Source organism: Pongo abelii, chromosome 1 (genome assembly GCF_028885655.2).
Source record: "Pongo abelii isolate AG06213 chromosome 1, NHGRI_mPonAbe1-v2.0_pri, whole genome shotgun sequence".
NCBI lineage: Eukaryota > Metazoa > Chordata > Mammalia > Primates > Hominidae > Pongo > Pongo abelii.
Window position 1 is genome coordinate 4,563,416 of NC_071985.2, and position 20,732 is coordinate 4,584,147.

General features: G+C 38.3%; 1 protein-coding gene across 8 annotated transcripts in view; it reads right to left on the minus strand.

Moving 5' to 3' along the window:
- Positions 1-20,732, minus strand: part of CATSPERE (catsper channel auxiliary subunit epsilon) — a 193,760-nt gene that overhangs the window by 106,781 nt on the left and 66,247 nt on the right. For 7 of the 8 annotated variants that reach the window (XM_054550079.2, XM_054550090.2, XM_054550070.2 and 4 more), the window contains one exon: positions 12,469-12,575. The exons of the other annotated variant lie outside the window; for it this stretch is intronic. In XM_054550079.2, the coding sequence (XP_054406054.1) occupies positions 12,469-12,575 (107 nt within the window). The remainder of the gene's footprint in view (positions 1-12,468; positions 12,576-20,732) is intronic. 8 annotated transcript variants of the gene reach the window in all.

Consider the following 20,732-nt stretch of genomic DNA (forward strand, 5'->3'; position numbering starts at 1 on the left):
TAGTAAGCTTGAAGACAGGCTATTTGAAAATACACAATCAGAGAAGACAATAGAAAAAAGAATAGAAAAGAATGAAGCATGCTTACAAGATCTAGAAAATAGCCTCAACGGGGCAAATCTAAGAGTTATGGGCCTAAAAGAGGAGGTAGAGACAGAGATGGGGTAGAAGGGTTATTCAAAGAGATAATAACAGAGAACTTCCCAAACCTCAAGAAAGACATCAATATTCGGTACAAGAAGGTTACAGAACACCAAGCAGATTTAACCCAAAGAAGACTACCTCAAGACATTTAATATCAAACTACTATAAAGGTGAAGGATAAAGAAAGGATCCTAAAAGCAGCAAGAGAAAAGAAACAACTAACATACAATGGAGGTCCGATACATCTGGCAGCAGACATTTCAGTGGAAACTTTACAGGCAAGGAGAGAGTGGCATGATATATTTAAAGTGCTGAGAGAAAAAAAAATCTTGTACCCTAGAATAGTAAATCTGGTGAAAGTATCCTTCAAACATGAAGGAGAAATAAAGATGTTCCCAGACAAACAAAAGCTGAGGGATTTCATCAACACAAGATCTGTCCTACAAGAAATGCTAAAGGGAGTTATTTAATTTAAAAGAAAAAGACATTAGTGAGCAATCAGAAATCATCTGAAGGCACAAAACTCACTGCTGACTTTAAGTACACAGAAAAACATAGGATATTAAACACTGTAATTGCTGTGTAAATTACTCACATGTTAAGTAGAAAGGCTAAAAGATGAACCAATCAAAAATAATAACTAAAACAACTTTCAAGACATGGACAGTACAATAAGATGCAAATAGGAACAAGAAGTTTAAAAGCAGGGGGACAAGGTTAAAGTGTAGAATTCTTATTAGTTTTCTTTTCAAATTTCTCATTCGTTTAGGCAATCAGTGTTGTCATCAGTTTAAAATAATGGGCTATAATTATTTGCAAGCTTCATGGTAGTCTTAAATAACATACAACAGCTACACAAAAAATAAAAAACACCAAGAAATTAAAACATACCACCTGAGAAAATCACCTTCACTGAAAGGAAGACAGAAAGGAAGAAAAGAAGGAAGAGAAGACCACACAACAACCATAAAACAAATAACAAAATCACAGGAGTACATCCTTACTTCTCAATAATAACACTGGATGTAAATGGACTAAACTCTCCAATCAAAAGACATACAGTGGCTGAACGGATTAAAAAACAAGACCCAACAATCTGTTACCTAAAAGAAATATGCTTAACCTATAAAGACATGAATAAATTGAAAATAAAAGAATGGAAAAATATATTCAATGCAAATGGAAAACACAAAATAGGAGGAGTAGCTATACTTATATCAGACAAAATATATTTCAAGACAAAAACCATAAAAAGAGACAAATAAGGTTATTACATAATGATAAAAGGGTCAATTCAGCAAGATGGCATAACTTTATTGTAAATATATATGCAACTGACACTGAAGCACCCAGATGATATATAAGGCAAATATTATTAGAGCTAAAGAGAGAGAGAGACCCCAATACAATAATAACCAGACACTTCAACATCCCACTTTTAACATGGGACAGATTATCCAGACAGAAAATCAACAAACACTGGACTTAATCTCCACTACAGACCAAATGGACCTAAGAGATACTTACAGAGCATTTTATTCAATAGATGTAGAGTGCACATTCTTCTCCTGAACTCATGGATCATTCTCAAGGATAGACCACATATTAGACCACAAAACAAGTCTTAAAACATTAAAAAAATTCAAATATAAAGTATCTTCTCTGACCACAATGGAATAAAACTAGAAGTCAATAACAAGAGGAATTTTGATAACTATTCGAACACATCAAATTTAAACAATATGCTCCTGAATGACCAGTGGGTCAGTGAAGAAATTAAGAGGGAATTGAAGGGCAGGCAATTACAGTTCAGACAACAGGCACGGATGAAAGAAGGAATTGAAGTATTAACATAACACATACCAAAACCTAGGGAATACAGCAAAAGCAGTATTGAGAGAAGTTTATAGCTATAAGTGCCTATAACAAAAATAGTAGAAAAACATCAAATAACCTAATGATACATCTTAAAGAACTAGAAAAGCAAGAGCAAACTAAACCCAAAATTAGTAGAAGAAAAGAAATAACAAAGATCAGAGCAGAGATAAATTAAATTGAAATGAAGAAAACAATACAAAAGATCAATGAAATGAAAAATTTGTTTTTTGACACCGCATGTTCTCACTCATAGATGGGAATTGAACAATGAGAACACATGGACGCAGGAAGGGGAACATCACACTCTGGGGACTGTTGTGGGGTGGGGGGAGGGGGGAGGGATAACATTAGGAGATATACCTAATGCTAAATGGCGAGTTAATGGGTGCAGCACACCAGCATGGCACATGTATACATATGTAACTAACCTGCACATTGTGCACATGTACCCTAAAACTTAAAGTATAATAATAATTAAAAAAAAAAGAAAAATTTGTTTTTTGAAAAGATAAATAAAATCAATAAACTAAGAAAAAAGAGAGAAGACCCAAATAAATAAAATTGGGGATGAAAAAGAAGACTACCAATGCCACAGAAATTCAAAGGATCACTAGAGGCTACTATGAGCAACTATATGCCAATAAATTGGAAATCCTAGAAGAAATGGATACATTCCTAGACACATACAACCTACCAAGATTGAACCATGAAGAAATCTAAGATTTAAACAGACCAATAACAGGTAATGAGATTGAAGCCATAATAAAAAGTCTCTCGGCAAAGAAACGCCCAGGACCTGATGGCTTCATTGCTGAATTTCAGCAAACATTTAAAGAACTAACACCAATCTGACTCAAACTATCCCCAAAAATAGAAGAGGTAGGAATACTTTGAAACTTATTCTATGAGGCCAGTATTACGTTGATACCAAATCCAGAAAAAGACATATCAAAGAAAGAAAACTACAGGTCAATATCCCTGATGAACACTAATGCAAAAATCTAAGACAAAATGGTAACAAACTGAATTCAGTGACAGATTAGAAATATCATTCATTATGACCAAGTGGGATTTATCCAAGGGATGCAAGGATGGTTCAACATATGAAAATCAACCAATGTGATACATTATATCAACAGAATGAAGTATAAAAGCCATATGATCATTTCAATTAATACTGAAAAGCATTTGATAAAATTCAACATCCCTTCATGATAAAAAAAACATTTAAAAAACTGGGTATAGAAGGAACATACTTCAACATAATAAAAGCCATATATGATAGATCCACAGTTAGTATCATACTAAATGGGGAAAAACTGAAAGCTTTTCCTCTAAGATCGGGAACACAAGTATACCCACTTTCACCACTGTTATTCAACAGTACTGGAAGTCCTAGTTAGAGCAATTAGACAAGAGAAAGATATGAAAGGCATCTAGATTGGGATGGAAGAAATCAAATCATCCTTGCTTGCAGAAGATATAATCTTTTTTTTTTTTTTTTTTGAGACTGAGTCTTCCTCTGTTGCCCAGGCTGGAGTGCAGCGGCTCAATCTCTCCTCACTGCAACCTCCGCCTCCTGGGTTTAAGCAATTCTCCTGCCTCGGCCTCCTGAGTAGCTGGGATTACAGGCACATGCCACCACACCCGGCTATTTTTTTTTTTTTTTTGTATTTTTAGTAGAGATGGGATTTCAGCATGTTGGTCAGGCTGGTCTCAAACTCCTGACCTCGTGATCCGCCTGCCTCGGCCTCCCAAAGTGCTGAGATTACAGGCGTGAGCCACCGTGCCTGGCTGATATAATCTTATATTTAGAAAAACATAAAGTCTCTATCAAAAAACTATTAGAACTGATATATTAATTCAGACAAGTTGTAGGATACAAAATCAACATACAAAAATCAGTAGCATTTCTATACGCCAAGAGCAAACAATCTGAAAAAGAAATAAAAAAGTAATCCTATTTACAATAGGTACAAATAAAAACTAAATACATAGGAATTAACCAAAGAATTGAAAGATCTCTACAATGAAAACTATAAAATATTGATGCAAAAAACTAAAGAGGGCACAAAAAAGGAAAACATTCCATGTTCATGGATTGGAAGATTCAATATTGTTAAAATGTCTGCACTACCCAAAGCAATCTACAGGTTCAATGCAATCCTTATCAAAATACCAAAGACATTCTTTACAGAAATAGGAAAAAAAAATCCTAAAATTTTTATGGAACCCACCAAAGACCCAGAATAGCCAAAGCTATCCTAAACAAAATGAACAAAACTGGAGGAATCACATTACCTGACTTCAAATTATACCACAGAGCTACAGTAACCAAAACAGCATGTTACTGGCATAGAAACAGACACATAGACCAATGGAAGAGAACAGAGAACCCAAAGACAAATCAATACAACTACAGTGAACTCATTTTTGAGAAAGGTAGTAAGCACATATATTGGGGAAAGGACAGTCTCTTCAAGAAATGGTGCTGGGGGCTGGGTGCGGTGGTTCACGCCTGTAATCCCAGCAATTTAGGAGGCTGAGGCGATGGGGATTGCCTGAGGTCAGGAGTTCAAGACCAGCCTGGCCAACATGGGGAAACCCCATCTCTACTAAAAAATACAAAAGTTACATGGGCGTGGTGGGCACGCGCTTGTAATCCCAGCTACTCGGAGGCTGAGGCAGGAGAATCGCTTGAACATGGGAGGTGGAGGTTGCAATGAGCCAAGATCATGCCATTGCACTCCAGCCTGGGTGACAAGAGTGAAACTCTTGTCTCAAAAAAAAAAAAAAATGGTGCTGGGAAAACTATATATCAGTATGCAGAAGAATGAAACTAGACCCCTATCTCTTGCCATATACAAAAAACAAGTGAATTAAAGACTTAAGTCTAAGACCTCAAACTATAAAACTACTAAAAGAAAACATTTAGGAAACTCTCCAGAACATTGGAGTGGGCAAAGATTTCTTGAGCAATATCCCATAAACACAGGCAACCAAAGCAAAAATGGACAAGTAGAATCACATCAAGTTAAAAAGCTTCTGCAAAGTGAGACTCAAAAAATAAAAATAAAAAATAAAATAAAAAGCTTCTGCACAGCAAAGGAAACAATAAAAAAATTGAAGAGACAATCCACAGAATGGGGGAAAATATTTGCAAACTATCCATCTGACAAAGGATTAATAACCAGAATATATAAAGAGCTCAAACAACACTACAGGAAAAAAAATAATAATCCAAATAAAAATGGGCAAAAGATCTAAATAGACATTTCTTAGGTGAAGACATAAAAATGGTAAATAGGTATATGAAAAGGTGCTCAACATCACTGATCATTAGAGAAATGCAAATCAAAACTAGAATGAAATATCATCTCACCCCAGTTAAGATGGATTTCATCCAAAAGACAGGCAATAACAAATGCTGGAGAAAGGGAGCCCCTGTACGCTGTGGGTGGGAATGTAAACTAGTATAACCAGTATGGAGAACAGTTTGGAAGTTCCTCAAAAAGCTAAAAATAGAACTACCATATGATCCAGCAATCCCAGTGCTAGGTATACACCCAAAAGAAAGGAATTCAATATATTGAAGAGATATCTACTCCCATGTTTATTGCAGCACAATTCATAATAGTCAAGATTTAGAAACAACCTAAGTGTCCATCAACAGGTGAATGGATAAAGAAAATGTGGCACATATACACAATGGAGTACTATTTAGCCATAAAAAAGAATGAGATCCTGTCATGTGCAACAATATGGGTAGAACTGGAGGCCATTATGCTAAGTGAAATAAGCCAGGCACAAAAAGACAAACTTCACCATATTCTCACTTATTTGTGGGAGCTAAAAATTAAAACAATTGAACTCTTGGACATAGAGAGTAGAATGATGGTTGCCAGGGGCTGGAAAGAGTAGTGTGTGTGTGTGTGTGTGTGTGTGTGTGTGTGTGTGGTGGGGGGTTGTTGTGGGGGAGAGTAGGGATAGTTAATGGGTTCAAAAAATAGAATAAGTAAGATGTGGTATTTGATATCACAACTGGGTGAGTATAGTCAATAATAATTTAATTGGATGTTTAAAAATAACTAAAAGAGTATAATTAGACTGTAACACAAAGAATAAATGCTTAAGGTGATGGATACTCCACTTACCCTGATGTGATTATTATACATTGTATGCCTATATCAAAATCTCATAAACCCCCAAAATATATATACCTACTATGTACCCACAAAAATTACAAATAAAAAAATTATAAAAACTAGTTTACCCATTACTAAACAATGTACTATTTAATTTTTCTAGTTTTGTACTTTATATAAATGGAATTATACTTTACCTTTCCTCTATGATTTGCTTTTATCATTCCATATTATGCTTGTGAGATTCATTCATACTGATTAGTGTTGGTTTGTATATTTTCACTGTTGTATAGTGTATACATTTTTAGCATGTTTACACCAGGGGTATGGATGGAGCTGGAAGCCATTATGCTCAGTAAACTAATGCAGGAACAGAAAACCAAACACTGCATGTTCTCACTTATAAGTGGGAGCTGAATGATGAGAACACATGGACACATGGTGGGGTGAGTGGGAACAACATATGCAGGGAACCTGCTGGTTGGGGGGAATGGGGAGAGGGAGAGCATCAGGAAGAACAGCTAATGGATGCTGGGTGTAACACCTGGCTGATGGGATGATCTGTGCAGCAAACCACCATGGCACATGTTACCTATGTAACACATCTGCTGTACCCCTGAACTTAAAAGTTGAAGAAAAAAATAAAGACCAGCTTGGGCAACAGGGCGAGACACTGTCTTTACAGAAAGTGGAAAAATTGGCCAGGCATGGTGACACATGCCACTTAGGAGGCTGAGATGGGAGGATTGCTAGAGCCTAGGTGTTGCGAGAAGTCAGGGACCCTGAACAGAGGGACTGGCTGAAGCCATGGCAGAAGAACATAAATTGTGAAGATTTCATGGACATTTATTAGTTCCCCAAATTAATACTTTTATAATTTCTTACACCTGTCTTTACTGCAATCTCTGAACATAAATTGTGAAGATTTAATGGACACTTATCCCTTCCCCAACCAATACCCTTGTGATTTCCTATGCCTGTCTTTACTTTAATCTCTTAATCCCATCATCTTCATAAGCTGAGGAGGATGTATGTCGCCTCAGGACCCTGTGATGATTGCATTAACTGCACAAATTGTTTGTAGAGCATGTGTGTTTGAACAATATGAAATCTGGGCACCTTGAAAAAAGAACAGGATAACAGCAATGTTCAGGGAACAAGAGAGATAACCTTAAACTCTGACTGCTGGTGAGCCGGGCAGAACAGAGCCATATTTCTCTTCTTTCAAAAGCGAATGGGAGAAATATCACTGAATTCTTTTTCTCAGCAAGGAACATCCCCGAGAAAGAGAATGTGTCCCTGAGGGGAGGCCTCTGAAATGGCCGCTTCAGGGGAGGCTCTCTTTTACGGTCGCAGCTGTAGGGATGAAATAAGCCCCGGTCTCCCATAGCACTCCCAGGCTTATTAGGACGAAAAATTACTGCCTAATAAATTTTGGTCAGACTGGTTGTCTGCTCTCAAACTCTGTCTCCTGATAAGATGTTATCAATGACAATGCGTGCCCAGTGGGACATGAAACTTCATTAGTATTTTTAATTTTACCCCGGTCCTGTGGTCCTGTGATCTCGCCCTGCCTCCATTTGCCTCGTGATATCTTATTACCTTGTGAAGCATGTGACCTCTGTGACGCACACCCTATTCGTACACTCCCTCCCCTTCTGAAAATCACGAATAAAAACCTGCTGGTTTTGCGGCTTGGGGGGCATCACGGAACCTGCCGACATGTGATGTCTCCCCCAGATACCCAGCTTTAAAATTTCTCTCTTTTGTACTCTTTCCCTTTATTTCTCAGGCTGGCTGACACTTAGGGAAAATAGAAAAGAACCTATGTTACTATCGGGGGCAGGTTCCCCCGATACCTAGGAGTTTGAGGTTGTGGTGAGCTGTGGTCATGCCACTGCACTCCAGCCTGGGTGACAAAGTGAGACCCTGTCTAAAAAAAAAAAAAAAGAAAAAGACTAAGCCAATCTGTTGGTTGAATCACAGGTGATTTTGTTGTGGTAGCAACCGGTGAGCGCCACTGAAAAGCATTGCCTTATCCTTGCTAGCCTCCCATTGTATAGGCTGGAAAAGCCAGATATTTTTTTTCTAGTCTCTCTTGTAGCTAGAATTGGCCATATAACCCACTGTGGCCAATGAGATATACAAGGACATGTAAGAAATTATTTTCTTTTTCTTTTTTTTTTTTCTTTTTGATACAGGGTCTCATTGTCACCCAGGTTGAAGTGTAGTGGCCCAATCATAGCTTACTGCAGCCTCAAATTCCTGGGCTTGGGCATTCTTCCTACCTCAGCCTCCCCAGTAGCTGAGACTACAGGTGTGTGCCACCATGCCTGGCTAATTTTTGTATTTTGTGCGTAGAGGCAGGGTTTGTCATGTTTCCCATGCTGGTCTTGAACTCCTGAGCTCAGGCAACCTGCCCACCTCAGCCTCCCAATGCTGGGATTACAGGCATGTGCCACCACACTTTTCTGACAAAAGGATAGCACCATTAAGGAAAAAGTCCTCTTTGCTACGCTGGCTACCCACTCACTGTCACCTGCCTTTCTCACATTGAGTGCAGACTTGTGCTGTTAGAGCTTCAGCAGCCATCTCGTGACCATGAGGCCACAGGTGAGGCCAACACTCTGAGGATGGTGGAGAAGAAGGTTGGAAAAAGCCTACGGCCTCAACCACTGGCCACTTCTAGGCTTCTTTTTAAGTAGCAGAAATTTTTTGTTGTTGTTGTTAAGCCATTATTAATCAAGTTTTCTGTTACTTACGGTTAAACCAATACTAATAAGTATATGTTTGGTTTCTTCATTATACATTTCTCCATGAGTGGAAATTAAAGTTTCTTTCTTCTTCTTTTTTGCAATTGCAAACAATGCTGCTATAAATATTTTTTTGCACATCTCCTGAGGTAACTGTGCATGGATTTCTCTAGGGTATACAGTGGTATTGAGCTTGTAACTATGGGGTATGTGCATCTTTAACTTTGCCTGATAATGTAAAATTCTTTCAAATTGGTTGTGCCAATTTACACTTCCATCAGCAATCCACATTAGTGTTCCATTGTTGCATATCCTCACCAATGACTTTCTAAAACTTTAATATATTTATCAATCTGGTATGTGGAAAATGGATCTCATTGGGCTATTAATATTTTTCTTTGATTACTAATGAGGCTGAACATCAGATCATGTATTCATTAATAAGCTGAATTTATCAAATGTTTACTCGTATAGTTTGAGTAACTTTTGAATTGTAGAAATCCTTCACTATCCTGAGACAATAAAGATATTCTATATTTCTAATTTTTTTCAGTTTAGCCTTTCATATGTACATATTTAATTCATCTGAGATTATTTTTATGTACAGTATGAGGTTAAAAAATTTATTTTATTTTTTATTAAGCCGAGGAAAACAAGAAGTAAAAAACATTTTGAAATAAAGCTTAATTTTGTCCCTCTTGAGATGATCATCTAATTTTACTCCTTTAAGCTATTAATGTAATAAATTACATTAAAACATTTAAAAATATGATACTCAACTTGCACTTCTGGTATAAATCAACTTGATCATATATCATATATTTTTCATATATATTACCGGATTTATTTATTTATTTATTTAGAGACAAGGTCTCACTCTATCACCTAGGCTGGAGTACAGTGGCATGATCATCGCTCACTGTGGCCTCAAATTCCGGGGCTTGAGCAATCCTCCTGCCTCAGCCTCCCAAGTAGCTAGGACTACAGGTGCATGCCACTACACGTGGCTAATTTTTAATTTTTGTATAGAGATAGGGTCTCTCTCTGTTTCCCAGACTGGTCTGAAACTCCTGGCCTCAAGCAATCCTCCTGCCTTGGCCTCCCAAAGTGCTGGGATTAAAGGTGTGAGCCACTATGCCTGGCCTATTGCTAAATTTATTTGATAATATTTTATTCAGGATTTGGCATCTACATTCACGAATAAGATTAGCTTGTGATTTTCCTTTCTTATATAGCTCTTGCCTGAATTTGAGTATGCTAATAACTTCATCTCAGTGTTTAGGATTGGAATTATCTGTGCTAGTGCTCTCTTCCCCTCCTCAATGATTGTTAAATAATAATTGTTTCTTTTCAGTTAAAACATTACTCAAGTTCTATATGTATTTTTTGGGTCAATTTTGATGATTTATATTTTTCTAGAATTTTTCCTTAGGTGCTGTACAATTGGGGCCCACAGAACAATGCTGCTTGGCTCCCTGGATTCAGCCTCCTTCCTAGGGATATGTACGGACAAATTTTCCACCTTGGCAGGGGTCCTGGGTCCACAGTATGTAAAACCCCTGGGTCTCTGCATGTGCCTGAGTGGCTGCTCTGCCGAGACTCCACACAGCTCTGTGTATTGGACCGAAGGCCCTGGTGGCATGGGCTCATAAGGGCATCTCCTGATCGTGGGTTGCACAGACCCATGGGAGAAGTGTGGTATTGGCATAAGGATGAATATGTAGGGCAATGGAATAGAATTTAAAAATCCAGAAATATACTGTCACATTCACTCTTAACTGACTTTCAACAAGAGTGCCAAAACAATTAAATGGGGGAAACAACAGTCTTTTCAGCAAATTATGCTGGGACAACTAGATCTCCAGACAGAAAAGAATCCATTGGGACCCCCTACCACAAAATGAACTCACTGCAAATACAGACCAAATATAAACTCAAAGTAGACCAAGGGTTTAAATGTAAGAGCGAACACTATAATACTCATAGGAAAAAAACAGTGTGGTACTTTGTGACTTGGGATTTGGCAATGGTTTCCTTGATATGGCACCCAAAGCACACAGAACCAAAGGAAAAAAAAACAGGTAATTAGGAATTCATAAAAATGTAAAACTTCTGTGCTTTAAGGATATCATGAAGAACCTGAAAAGACAATTCACAGAATGGGAGAAAATCCTTATAAATCATATGTTTGATAAAGGACTTGTATCTAGAATATAAAGAACTCTTAGGGCTAGTCGTGGTGGCTCACAAGTAAGGTAATTATTGACCCAACTCTTGGTGAATCCGTGAGTGAGGGTGATCATAGTGATGGTGGGTTAAATCAAGAAATTAATGTGTGCCAAATTGTTAAGAAACACCTCCTACCATCACACAGTTCAAAACTCAACAATAACAAATATGGCGGCTCTCTGAGCACTTTCCTACAGCATTGTTTATTGTCATGTCATACTCTTGTCTACTTTACAAATTTTCATTTTACAATAGTTTGTATTCATCCATCCATTCATTCATTTTCTAACCTGCTTATTCCAGTTCAGGGTTGTGGTTGGCCAGAGCCCATTCTGGCAGCTCAGGGCTCAAGGCAGGAGCCTACCCTGGACAGGACGTCACCCCATCGTAGGGCACACTGACATTCACACCCACACTCATTCCAACTGAGACCATGCAGACACGCCAATGAACTTCAAGTGCACAGCTTTGGGATGTGGGAGGAAACCAGAATACCTGGAGGAAACCCACGCAGACACGGGGAGAGCATGCAAACTCCACACAGCAGTGGCCCCAACAGGGAATCAAGTTTTTTCTAATCAATGTTATAATGAACATTATTTGAGGACCTGCTGTTTGTCATTTCCTATGTTTGGAATTCTCCCCCAGTTGGCTAGGTTTTACTTCTTTTCAATAATGCAGATGTCACCTTTTTAGAAAAGTCCTCCCTGACTCCCTCTCCTCCAGGCCAGAGTTGGTGCACCCTCTTTGTGTTCCTCTGCATCCTGGCCTCACTCCTATATAGTATCTGTTTCTTGTTTGTCTTTCACACTAAATGAAAGATTATTGAAGGCAGGTACTTTATCCTTTAGTTAAAAGCACCTTGCCCTGTGTCTAGGTGCTTAATAGACTAAGAAAGTCTGTCTATACCTTGTGATAACCTACTAACTTTAACAGTAATGTATCTTGCCTCTCAGATAGAATTTGTGGTGTGTGTGTGTGTGTGTGTGCGTGTGTATGTGTGTGTATGGGCACTGGACACCACCGTGGTTGACTTTTATAAACCAGTAGGACACATTTTGAGATATTTCCAGGATTTGCCACCAACCTGAATGAGGCTCTTGGATTGAGGATTACATATGGACACAAATTGTAAAACTCTAATCCAAGAGTCTAGAATTTTCTAAGTTAGTAATTAGTTCTGATTATCAATTTTTTTGTGTTTTATAAAAGAAGGCACTTGAAAATAACATATAGACACATTTCATTAAGTTCCACTAGAATTGTAAAATCTAGTTTAAGTTTTCATATTTCTATATTTAAAATTAAAAAAATTAAATACCCCCTTTTCATTTTCTCATTTGAAGAATGAACTTTTCTCTTCAGAACTGAATGTATGACAGGCTTCTGTCCCAATGTGGCCATCTGTGTGCTGAGTACTATGGAATTCTATAAAAACAAAATAAAATTTCATTTTTTATTATTTTCATAGCTAAAGTATTTTGATGTGACATCATGATATATTGAATTTGTTATTTTGGTTAAGACATTGCTTACATTTGTAAATTTATCATGTGCTCAAGATTCAGCTTTGTTCTTTCTACCTTATAGCCTCCTCCCCATGCGAACTTTATGAATTATAAATAAGTTGTAATACAGTTTCCAACTCGTCAAAAACTCTACACACAATCAGAATCCTGAATGCACTGAAACTATGGGGATACTTAAATAAATAACCCTAGTGTTAATCTCAATGAAATACATAGTAGAGTTTCTGAAACTAATCTGTTAGAATTCTTGCTACATGAGCCTGCCTTCAAAATGACATACTCTTTCAAGGCAGGTTTCAAACAGTGTCTGGGGGCTTTAAGGAAAATGCTCTTAGAAATCAGATAGACCTGAAAAGCTCCCTTTTTCTCATGATACATAAGGAGAAGGGGAATTGAGTTGGAATTATTCCTAATAAGGTACTTTTAGAATGGAAGCAACTGTTTTACTATGGGAAATTGCTAGAATTAAAAAATCAGATGATGAGGGCTAGTCTAGAATTCTATCCTAATCCTCTAATACTGCTTTTGTTTAATTTTCTAAAAACATGGCATCCACTCACAAAGGAACCTTTAAGATTGTTATCATGAGTGTCAGTAAGGAGTAATTAGGGGGACTATGGGGTTATCTGATAGTAGAACCCATTGTGGGAAGTAGGAATAATGGTCAGGGAAGGCCTTTCCTGAAGAATACTCATTTGATGATTTTTTTTTTTTTTTTTTTGAGACGAGTTTTGCTGTGTTGCCCAGGCTGGAGTGCAATGGCACAATCTCGGCTCACTGCAACCTCCACCTCCTGGGTTCAAGCGATTCTCCTACCTCAGCCTCCCAAGTAGCTGAGATTATAGGCATGCACCATCATGCCCCACTAATTTTTTTATATTTAGTAGAGACAGGGTTTCACCATGTTGGTGAGGCTGGTCTCGAACTCCTGACCTCAGGTGATCCACCCACCTCCTCCTCCCAAAGTGCTGGGATTACAGGCATAAGCCACTGCACCCAGCCCATTTGATGATTTTTATAGAGAAATATAGGTTTGCCTAATAAATAATAAATAATAGATATTTTAATTTTTTTCTGAAAATCATATTCACTATTCAGAATTTTAAATACAACTACCTTTTGTATAATTGCTGAGGAAAGAGTAAATGAAGCATTCTTAATGTAGCAAAGAGTAAGATGGAAGTAAAATATAATAAATAATACATATAAGAAGATTGTAGAAAAAAATCAAGAAAAAGTTAATATAATCATATAAACAAGCTTAAAAATATATTTTTTTGATTAAGAAAGTAATTCATGGTCATTAAAGATAATTTTATAAATATGGAAAAAATTAACACATAGAAATTATCAAAAAGGCAAAAACCACATTAGTGTTTTCTTCAGATTTACCAAGTACAGGCTGCTGTTTTATATTCATGTTCAGTCTATAAACATCATTTTCAATGTCTGCATAATTTTTCACTGAGTGAACTATATCATTTGCTTAACACTCCTGTATTAGACATTTTGGTGGTTTTATTTTTTTCACTATTGGTAAATATTATTGCTAGGAACATCATCAGAGACGCAGTCTTTTCCATGGTTAGGAAGATTTCTTTTGATAAGATTCTTGGAAGTGTGACTGCTGGGTCAAAAGTTAAACACTTTAAAAACTTAGGCTGGGCGCAGTGGCTCAATGCCTGTAATCCCAGCACTTTGGGAGGCCAACGTAGGTGGATCACCTGAAGTCAAGAGTTCGAGGCCAGCCTCGCCAACATGGTGAAACTCTGTCTCTACTAAAAATACAAAAAATAGCTGGGCCTGGTAGCACGCGCCTGTAGTCCCAGCTACTTGGGAGGCTGAGGCAGGAGAATCGCTTGAACTCAGGAGGGGGAGGTTGCAGTGAGTTGATATCGTGCCACTGCACTCCAGCCTGGGCAACAGAGAGACTCCGTCTCCAAAAGAAAAAAAAAAACAAAACCCTTTTAACCTGGCACGGTGGTGTGCACCTGTAGTCCCAGCTACTCAGGAGGCTGAGGCAGGAGGATCACGTGAGCCCAGGATTTTGAGGCTACAGTGAGCTATAATCACACTACTGCACTCCAGCCTGGGTAAAAGAGTGAGACCCCATCTCTAAAAACAAACAAACAAACAAACAAAACTCTCTTGATACATATTGCCAAAATAATTTCTAAAAGAATTATACCAATTTATGTTCTTACTAGTGATCTATGACAGAGCAAGTTTCATTATATTACTGCTAATGTTTGCATTATTATTATTATTATTATTATTATTATTATTATTATTATTTGAGACAAGGTCTTACTCTGTCACCCAGGCTGGAGCTCAGTGGCTCAATCACAGCTCACTGCAACCTCTGCCTTTCAGGCTCAAGCAATCGCTCGACCTCAGCCTCCCAAATAGCTGTGACAACAAGCGTGTGCCACCACGCCCAGCTAATTTTGGTATTTTTTTGTACAGATGGGGTTTTGCTATGTTGCCCAGACTGGTCTTGAACTCCTGGGCTCAAGCAATCCTCCTGCCTCAGCCTTCCAAAGTGCTGGGATTATAGGTGTGAGACACCATGCCTGGTATTATTATTTTTAATAGCATTATTATTATTATATTATTATTTTTTAATAGTATTTTAAAATATACTAAATAGTATTTTAAAATATTATAGTATTTTAAAATATATAATATTTTAAAATATTATATATAATCAATATATAATATAATATTGATATAATTTTTCTAGTTATATCAACATATGGCTGTACATGTTGTGAAATTTAATAAACATAGTTCTGTTGATCTTACCTGATCTTTTAGCAGCATTTGATACATTGGATGAATCTTCCCATTTGAAACACTCTTACTTGGCTTCCATGTTATCACTCCCTCTTGCTCTATTAATGGTTCCCAGGGTCTGGCCTTAGGACCCCCTCTCTTCTCAGAGTATAGTCTCTTCCTACGTGATCTCATTTCACTCACATAGCTTCAAGTACCATCCAATTCCTGTACAACTCATCAAATTGTAAGCCAGATCCCAAATTTTATATCTAGTTCTAGATCTGAGGATCTAATTAGATTATTAATCGTGACTTCCAGTTGTCTCAGAAGCACTTCAAACCAATATGTTCAAAACTACACTGCGGCCTTGAGGCTTTGCCTCTCAAACCTGCATTTATAAATATTTGTTGAACAAATAATGAAGAAAATCTTGCCATCCAGAGAAGAGTATGTATCTTTCATGAGACAGCTGTGATAAGAGAATTCTAGTCAGAAGGAACAACAGTTACAAAGTCCCTGAGGTGGGAGAGGAGTTACTATGCTTGAGGAATTGACAGGAAAATAATGGCTCGTGTATAGTAGAAGGGGGAGACCAGTAAGTGGATAAGGTCAGAGAAGAGATAGGCAAGCGCTACATCATACTAAGCATTGTATGCTTTGGAAAATAAGTTAGATTTTAGTCTTAGTACAATGGCCAAACATTGAAGAGATTTTAAAATAGGATTTTAAATTATTTTATTTCAAAACTGTTTGACTCACAAGAAGTTTCCATGTACCCTTTCCCCAGCTTTTCCCAATGGGAATAGTTTACATAATCCTAATGCATTGTCAAAACTAGGAAATTGATGCTGATACATTATTAACTCGGGTATAGACCTTATTCAGATTTCACCAATTTTTCCAGGCACTCTTTTTTTTTTTTTGAGACGGAGTCTCACTCTGTCCTCCAGGCTGGAGTGCAGTGACATGATCTCGGCTCACTGCAAGCTCCACCTCCCAGGTTCATGCCATTCTCCTGCCTCAGCCTCCCGAGTAGCTGGGACTACAGGCACCTGCCACGACGCCCGGCTAATTTTTTGTATTTTTAGTAGAGACGGGGTTTCACCATGTTAGCCAGGATAGTCTCGATCTCCTGACCTAGTGATCCACCCGCCTCGGCCTCCCAAAGTGCTGGGATTACAGGCGTCAGCCACTGCGCCCGGCCCAGGCACTCTTTTATTTATTTATTTAGCATAGTTCTGTAAAACTTTATCATATGTGCAGATTCACGTAATTACCACCACAACCGGAACACAAGAGTGAATACATCACATAGAAGAAACTCTGTCACGTTACCACTTAAGATTCACAGCTGCCCGCATATCCTAAGCCCTGAAAAGCACTTAACTGTTTTCTATTACTACAATTTGTCACCTCTAAAATGTTCTATAAATGGAATCATACAGTATTCAACACTTTGAAAGTGGCTATTTAACTCAGCATCCATCCAAGTTGTTGGGTGTTATCAATAGTTAATTCCTGAAATGTTAAGAGCTAAACGATAAAACTCTTAGAAGAAAACATAGGGAAGAATATTCATGACATTGGATTTGGCAGCGATCTCTTGGATATGATACCAAAAGCCCGGGTAACAAAAAGAAAAATAGCTTTCATTAAAATCAAAAACTTCTGTGCCTCAAAAGTCCCTATGAAAAGAATAAAAAGATAATCCACAGGATAGAAGAAAATAGTTTCAAATCACATATCTCATAAAACATTAATACCAGAACATATAGAAAACTTAAATCTGAGCAATAAAAAATAACACCAAACAACCTAATTAAAAAATGAGCCTGGGAGCACAGGGATCAGTCTGCTCCACCCACTACAGCCAGTGGCCATACACAGCATTGGAGGACCTAAGGTTATACCCAACCCACCTGCAGCTTCCACCAGTGGAGCCTGCATGCATTTTTTATCTGGGGGCCTGGGAATCCACCTGCCCTGCCCACCACTGCCAGTGCCCATGCACACCATTGGAGGGCCTGAGGATGGTCCTGACCTGTCCACTGCCACCACCACCACCAGTGCCCCAGCATGCTGTCTGGGGACCTAGGGATAGATCCACCCTGCTCATTGCAAGTGGCACCCACATGCACCATTGGAGTCATGAGGATAGGCCAGACCTGCCTACATCCACCTTCACCAGTGCCCGCATGCATCATTCAGAAGCCGAGGGGTCAACTCACCCCAACTGCCGCTGCCAGTGTATACGCGTGTTGTCCAGGGACCTGGAGATTGATCTGCTCCACCTGCTACTACTGACACTCACATATACCCTCCAGGGGCCTGGGGATTGTTCTGCCCTGCCTGACACCACTGGCACTTATGTATGCCTTTCAGGGGCCTGAGAATAGACCTGTCCTGCCCATCACTGCCACCATGTGGATTTACTGAAGACCTTGGGACTGGCCTGCCCAACCTGCCATTGGCACTGGCACCCACATGTGTGTGCCACCTGGAGGCCTGGGGATTGGCCAATTCAGCCCACCACTGCAATTGCTGGTACTCACGTGCTGCAAGGGGGCTGAAGGGTTGGCCTGCTCCTGCTACTGCCACTGCTTATGCAATGAATGCCGCCAAGGGGCCTGTGGACCTGACACCCATCTGGCCCACTGCTGCCACTGCCAGCACTCAAGCAAGCCACCTGGAGGCCCAAGAATTGGTCTACCCAGACCTGCTACTACTAGTGCCCATGTAGGCTGCCAGGGGGTTCACGAACCTGATGTTTAGCCAGCTGTCCCTACCACTGGTGTCCATGGACCAGCCTGCCTGGTTCTCCTGTCCCCAACAAAGCCCCACCATAGCCTTCAATAACAACCACAGCCTAAGCCACTGCAAAACTCAGAGACATCATTGATGCTGATTATATAGCTGAAGAAATCATGCAGGGACTACACTACTGTGCCCATCCAGAATTAAAGCCAAAGTAACCTACCCAACCAACACTGAAGAAATATCCAAAGGAAAATGTCTTCCACTATGAAAGCCAATCTATAAAACTGAAAGAAGCAACTTTTATACCAGATGCACAGATACCAATGTATCTGTGAAAGACACAAGAAACATGAAAAAGCAAGGAAACATGACTCTTTCAAAGGAACACAATAATTCTCTGTAACAGATCCCAACAAAAAGGAAATCTAAGAAATGTCTGAAAAGGAATTGAAAATAATGATAATAAAGAAACTCAGAAAGGGAGAAGGAAAAAAAGAAACTTAGTGAGATACAAGAGAACACAAATAAATAATACAAAGAAATCAGGAAATCAATTCAAGATCTGAATAAGAGATTTAACAAAGATATTAAAGAAAAAGGTCAAACAGAAATCTTGTAACTGAAGAATTCAATGCATAAAATAAAAAATACAATTAAGAGCTTTAACAATGGACTAGATCGAGCAGAAGAAAGAATTTCTGAACTCGAAGACAGGTCTTTTGCAATAACCCAGTCAAACAAACAAAAAGAATAAGAAAGCATGAAGAAAGCCTATATGACATATGGGATACCATAAAGCAACCAGATATTTGAATTTTGAGAGCTCCAGAAGGTGGAGAGACAGGCAAACACATAGAAAACCTATTTTACAAAATAATCGCTGAAAACTTCCCAAGTCTTGCAAGATATATAGATATCCAGGTACGGGAAGCTCAAAGATCTCCAAATAGATTTAACCCAAAAAGGTTTTCTCCAAGGTACCTGAATTTCAAACTGCCAAAAGGTAAAGGCAAAAAGAGAATTCTAATATCAGCAAGAGAAAAGCATCAAGTCACATATAAGGGAATCTTCCTCATATTAACAGTGGATTTCTCAGCAGAAACCTAATAGGCCAGGAGAGAATGAGACGATACAGTCAAAGTTCTAACTGCCAGTGTGGAATACAATACCTAGCAAAGCTATCCTTCAAAAATAAAGAAATAAAGTCTTTCCCAGGTAAGCAAAACCTGGGGGAATTCATCAACAATAGATCAGCCCTACAAGAAATGCTTAAGGAAGTCCTACATCTCGAAGTGAAAGGATGGTATCTACCATAATGAAAACACATAAAAGCATAAAACTCAACGGTATATCAATAACACAAAGAAGAAAAAGAAAGGAGTCAAATGTTACCACTACAGAAAACCACCAAACTGCAATGATAAACAATAAGAGAGAATGAAGGAACAAAGGATATATAAAAGAACCAGAAAAAAATGAACAGAATGACAGGAATAGTCCTCACCTATAAATAATAACCTTGAATGTAATGTAAATGAATTAAATTTTCCATTTAAATGATATTGACTGGCTGAATGGATTAGAAAAACACAATCCAACTATATATTGCCTATAAGAAACTCACTTCACTTGTAAAGATACATGAAGATTCATAGTGAAGGCATATAAAAAGTTATTCCACACAAATGGAGTCAAAGTGAGCAGGAGTAGCTATTCTTATGGTAGGTAAAACAGACTTTAAGTCAAAAACCATAAAAAGAGACAAAGAAAGTCATTAGATAATAATAAATAAATCAGTTCAGCAAGAGGATATAGCATTATTTAGAAATGTTATATGCATTCAGCCAGGCACGGTGGCTCATGCCTGTAATCCCAGCACTTTGGGAGGCTGAGGTGGGCGGATCACCTGAGGTCAGGAGTTCGAGACCAGCCTGACCAACATGGTGAAACCCTGTCTCTACTAAACATACAAAATTAGCCAGGCGTGCTGGTGGGCACCTATAATCCCAGCTACTCAGGAGGCTGAGACAGGAGAATTGCTTGAACCTGGGAGGCGGAGGTTGCAGTGAGCCAAGATGGTGCTATTGCACTCTAGCCTGGGCAACATGAATGAAATCCGGTCTCAAAAGAAAAAAAAAAAGAAAGAAATGTTACATGCACTCAATACACCCAGATATATAAAGCAAATATAATTACATCTAAAGGGAGAAATAGACTTCCATAAAAATAATAGTTGGGGAGTTCAACACCCCACTCTCAGCATTGGACAGAACTCTAGATAGAAAATCAACAAAGAAACATTGGATTCAAAGTGCACTTCAGACTAAATGGACCTAACAGACATTTACAAAACATTTTGCATGAAAAGTGCAGAATACACATTCTTTTAATTAACATGTGAAATGTTCTCCAGAATTGGCCATATATTAGGACACAAAACAAATCTCAAACATTTTTTAAAAAATTGAATTCATATCAAGTGTCTTCTCTGACCACAGTGGAATAAAATTGGATGTCAAAA